The sequence below is a fragment of the Octodon degus genome, unplaced genomic scaffold (assembly GCF_000260255.1).
Source record: "Octodon degus isolate 3935 unplaced genomic scaffold, OctDeg1.0 scaffold00004, whole genome shotgun sequence".
NCBI lineage: Eukaryota > Metazoa > Chordata > Mammalia > Rodentia > Octodontidae > Octodon > Octodon degus.
The window spans coordinates 8,145,619-8,150,996 of record NW_004524580.1 but is presented as its reverse complement, the minus strand read 5'-3'; the positions used below and the strand labels follow the sequence as shown (position 1 = coordinate 8,150,996).

Here is a 5,378-nt window from a genome sequence, read left to right as displayed (position 1 = left end):
TGTGGGAATATTTAGTGCTGATATTTCCAGAAGTACTTTGCTATTCAACCAGGGCTTTTCTGGAGTTGAAAATAGCTGCACATTAATATCATTCCCAGAAATACCACCTCTGCAATTGAGAGAATTAAATTACCATTATAATTTAGTACTGTTTAACTCCAAAGAGAGAATTTCAGGAAACAGCACTCTCAGATTAAGTATTTTTTATAATGCCACATCAAAGAAAAATTTATGCATATTATGTAGTCACAGATTTGATCTTGCTTGCATGTCTCAAACGGAGGAAAACAGAGAAAATTATGACACCCTGACTTACATACCAACTTGCTTCCAAATAGCATTTGCTCATGATCTCACTCCGCTCACTTGTCGCCTATCACTTAGTGAGCTTGGATGCTCTGGGCCTGAGTGGAGAGGAGGCTGCTCGATTCACTTCCCGGGCACATCTTCCCATCAGGCCCAGATGAAGAGCGGCACAGTCTCCTAGCTACTTCTAGAAATGTTACTCTATGTTTGTTGTACGTTTTTTATCAGCTCGAGTGATGTGGTCTGATTCAAACTCAGAGGCACCTCAGGAAAGCTCACTCCTGGGAAATTTATTTACAACAAAATCCTCTTTTTTCTTGAAGCTTTTGTCAGTTATGCTGCCAAACATCAACTTTCTTGAAGTAAAGAATACTTGCATCTGGGCCATTGGTGAACCGATTTCTAAACACTTATCCAAAAAGTACGCACGACGACAGAAGATGCATTGTGCCAAGCTGTGACTACGTGAGCACCAGCCTTCAGTACACTGGAAGTGAGATTAATTGATCAACATGGCTCATGACATTGTTAATTATACACTGTTTTAAATCAAGATCACTGGAAAAGTTCTAAATGCTTTAAACTGTTAAAATATTCACTAAGAACATCAAATGCACTTTAAAAATCAATAGCCGTATTTGATGCATTTGAAGGAAAAAAATATTTTCTTCCACTTGAATTAAAAGTTTTATTTCTACTTATTTTGTTTAAGTAGAACAGAATAAGGTTACATTCAATTGATTTTTTTTTTTAATTGGGGATTGAACTCAGGACTCTGTGCTTGCCAGGCAGGCACTAATTTTACTGAGCTATCTCCCCAACCCCAGAATACAATTATTTTTAAAATTAACTTTTACAAATCCCAATATTTGAAAGTATTTTCTTTTTGATTGTACCAAGAACAAGAAATTTCCAAGCACTATACAGAAATATCAAAAGAAGAAAATGTACCTAACACAGTATCTGACATAAGCAAATAACTCAAGCACACATTGCAGACCTGTTAGCATCTTTGTCGTACTTGCTCAATTCTCTCCATCTAACGTCCTTATAGTACTAAATCAAATAAAGATTTATCTGTGTGTGAAACATTAGCATTCTGTTTCAGACCATGCCAGTGGCCATGATACTTTTTTCAGTTCAGTTCTTTCCATCGCTTATGGAATGGTTTAGATTCCTTTAAGCTTGATTGCAAAACAAACAGAAGAAAAATATAGAGAAGAAGAAACCTTCCTGAGAACAGTAGTATCACCAAACTTTAGCAAGCAGTCTATGTGTTTTGATTAATATACATAAACCCAAGCCCTGAGCAATTTTAAACTAGCTTATAAATTAGAGGGTGAAGCAATCTATATTTGTTCCTCATTAATATTGTTTTTGCTGCTTCTGGGATATTTCCTTTTCTATCTCTCTCAGTAGTAAACTTGTAGAAATTATTCCAATAATTGTCCATCCTAATTTTGTTACCTAATTATCCTATTTTTCATCTCAAACCCTTCTGAAAGTACTCTACAAAGAAAATGAGTAAGACAAGTGTCCACATTTCTCTCTCTCTCTCTCTCTCTCTCTCTCTCTCTCTCTCTCTCTCTCTCTCTCAAAACACACACACATGCAATATGATCAATTAATTTTTTAATTTCTAACTGTAAAAGAGAGGAAGATAATTATAATCTGCTTCACTTTACCATTATTTGTATACATTTTCTTATGTTAATACTGTAACAATAAAAAAATCTTAAAATGACAACATTAGTATATTAATTCATCAGGATATCTTCGTCAGGTAGAAAAATTCGGTAAGTCCTAAAATGATTTCTGGAGTTTTGCAGATATTAAAATAATGTGACATTGGATGATCTATTTGCTAAAACATGTGTCACTCTCCTGAATAACTTTTACTTTGAATTTATACACACATGACTTGACATTATATGGTGCAGTATTAAGATAAAGGAATTTTTTCATTTAGTGACATCCCTCAAAATATATTTTAAAGTGGAAATATTATGCTTTCATTTGTGACGTTAACGAGCCTAAATTATGTGTATAAAATCACATTTAGATTTGTGTATAAAGCCATCTTTACATTTTTAACGTAGGTTTAAAAGATCCTGTCAATGACTGCTAATTCCACTAAGAGTATTCTAAAAAGTCAAGAACAAAACGTTTCTTTCAGTAAACAATTTTATTTATAGTGGAATTTCCAAAATTTCTTATATCTTGAAATTATCCACAAAGTATTATTTAGTGCTTACATTAAAATGATGCAGCTCTTATAAGAAAAGATCAAAATGTATACCACTAGGCAGTATTAATATATTTTTATTCAATACAATATAACCAAAAGCTTAAAGAAAAAAATGTTAAATATATTTAAAATTCCCTGTACTTGATTTTCAGATGCCCGAACATTTTAAAGAAAAGAAAATACCTAATTATCAGAGATAACTTTTAATTGACAATATTTATAACATACACACACATATATATATAAGTTAAGCATTGCAACAGGTTATCTTTAATAAATTGGCTCCTATTAGAAATAATCTTATTGGAACTTTGTAACTGAAGCAAAGAAGACAAAGATGGAGAAAAAGAAGTGAAACAGAGGTGACAGAAGAGAAAATATTCATTGCAATTGTGACTTTGAGTTAAATATATTTTCTTATAAAGTGGCAAGATAATATTTACAAATTTACAGCTGAAAGGAGTCATTATATACAGGCTGTCTTCATATCCGGCCTCCTTCCTCCGGGAGCTGTCCTGGCAGAACTCATCTAGACTAGGCATTGGTTCATAGCACATGGTAGACAAGCCTGGAACTGGTGGCCCCTGGAGTTACAGGCTGCGAATCTGGGCTAGCAGCTGGAGAGACAGAGGCCGAGTCTTGCAGAGGCAACCCAGGCTGCGCTGAGGCAGCGATCCGATCCACTATGCTGGACAAGCAATCCAAGCTGGATAAGGAGCTTGTGTCTGTGGCATATACTAATGATACAAGGAGAAAAGTATTATAAGAAATTATCCCCAGATAGATGAGCTTATTTGCCCCTTAAACTGTAGGTCAGCTCCTTGACACCAAAGGTCAGGGGGCCACAGAGAGCCTGATGTCGAAGTTTACAGCAAATATCAGCAATTCCCCAGGGTGGAGGAGTGACATGTGGTTGCCCCTGGTAATATTTCAAGTCAAAGTGTGTGTGTGTGTGTGTGTGTGTGTGTGTGTGTGTGTGTGTGTGTTTGGGGGATTTGGAGAAAAATTTGTGTTTATTTTATGCTGAAGCATCTTCATATAAATCATCACTTTCATTGTCTTCCCCAATGCCACCTGAAAGAGCATATTTGAATTATGAGGCTGAATTGGTCTTTAAATGCCTGTGAAGTTATCAGTTCTTACCATTTGATATATCAGGACAGTAGACGCTGTCAAAACTGCTGCTCTTTCTGGACCAGACAGGACTATTGCATTCAGGCTATAACACAAGACACAAAAGTTTGTTTTCAGGTCTTGGCAAAACATGTTCTTACCTACACCAAGACCGTGCTCCTCCACCAACGCCTTACACTGGTCCCTCACCATCACCTTCTTTGCCTTGATTTAGGACTGGCTATCCCTCTCCAAATTGCCAGGGCACAGAGGTCAACCTCCAGGCTCAAAGAGGTGAGCAGCAGCAAGGGGGAAAGGGGGTGGAATTCAGCAGCCATGTGTACTGGGTTAACCATGTAAAATGGATTGGAGCCCAAGGAAGCTACACTAATTCTGGGAGAGAACATTTTCCCAGGGCAAAAACACATTAAAACCTGGGGCAACACCCCCTGAAAAGAATGCGTCAACATCTTCTCCCAGCCAGCCCACACCACAGCAACACTGAGGTCATGGTCTACTTCTGTGTCTTCAGTAAGTTATGAATGGTGGGGCACGAGGACCGTGAGATGCTGATGTACAGCGGAGTCCCACCGATGGTAGATTTTGGAAAAAAGCTTAGAAATGGTGCAAACAACTGACTGCTCTTGCACAGCATCTCTCCCACTGGTCAACCGTTTCTCACAGTGTACATCTAGAACCTGCAGAGAAAGTCCAAGCTAAACTCATCCAGCAGTTTTTCCTGACACCTTTGTAGATTCTCCAGCACCTGTCTGGACACCTTTCCAGATCTCTTGAGACAACTCTGCAACTGCCTCCACCACACAAGCCATCCACCACCCTACCGCTGGTTTAAAGGGGTGCTTCAGGCCTGGGGTAGCCCTGGCGTGTGGCTCACCATGCCGTCGGAGCAGTCGGAGGTGGGGCTGGTGGGCTCCGAGCAGCCCTGCCCGGGCAGGCTGTAGTAGTTCTCCACCTGCTCTCGCAGCAGCTCCTGCAGGCTCTCGATGTAGCGGATGGCGTTCCTGAGGATCTCCACCTTGGGGAGCCTCTGGTTAGGGTTGGTCGTGGTGCACCTCTTGAGCGTCTCAAAAGCTTGGTTGACTTTCTTCAGGCGTCTTCGCTCACGCATGGTGGCCGCCTTCCGCCGGTCCATGGTGGTGGCCTTGCGCTTGCAGGCCTTGCAGGCCCACAGCAAGCAGTGGCCAGCCTGGTGGTGACCCGTGGGCGCTCGCACGTGCTCATCCTCGTCCGAGCCCCGCAGCTCCGGCTTGTGCACTCCGAAGGCAGCCACTCGGGGCTCATACTCGTCCCCAAAGTCACCCTCCTCCGGGGACGGGATGCAGGAGCCCTCGTAAAAGTACTGGGAAGGTGAGAACTGGCAGCCGTCCACCAGATCCATCCCTCAGCAAGGCGGCCGCGCACCTGGGCCTCGGCAGGGAGAGCAGGAGGAAGGCAGTTGGCAGGCAGGCTGGGGGCGGGAGCCGGGCGGCTTCTCCAGTAATTAGCGAGGACAGACGCCCCGTGGCCTGGGCCGGCCGGCTTGGGACTCCTTATATATTCCCGGGGTGGGGGTGGGTGGAGGGAGCCGCCGCCGGCACTATTAGCATATCGCACCGCACCCCCAGTCTGGCTGGGCAGACCTCCCCTTTCCTCCAGAGGCCGCTGGCTGTTCCCTGGCCCCCCAGACACTAATAGCTTTATTGCGTTTCTA

The 5,378-nt window shown here is 41.9% G+C and overlaps 1 protein-coding gene across 1 annotated transcript; it reads right to left on the bottom strand.

Moving 5' to 3' along the window:
• Window positions 1-2,778: 2,778 nt before the first annotated feature.
• Myf5 (myogenic factor 5) lies at window positions 2,779-5,143 on the bottom strand. Its single transcript, XM_004623757.2, has 3 exons — window positions 4,563-5,143; window positions 3,698-3,773; window positions 2,779-3,291 (listed from the first exon to the last, which is right to left on the bottom strand). The coding sequence occupies exons 1-3, from the start codon at window positions 5,064-5,066 to the stop codon at window positions 3,101-3,103; spliced, it is 771 nt and encodes a 256-aa protein (XP_004623814.1). The 5' UTR covers window positions 5,067-5,143; the 3' UTR covers window positions 2,779-3,100.
• Window positions 5,144-5,378: the final 235 nt, after the last annotated feature.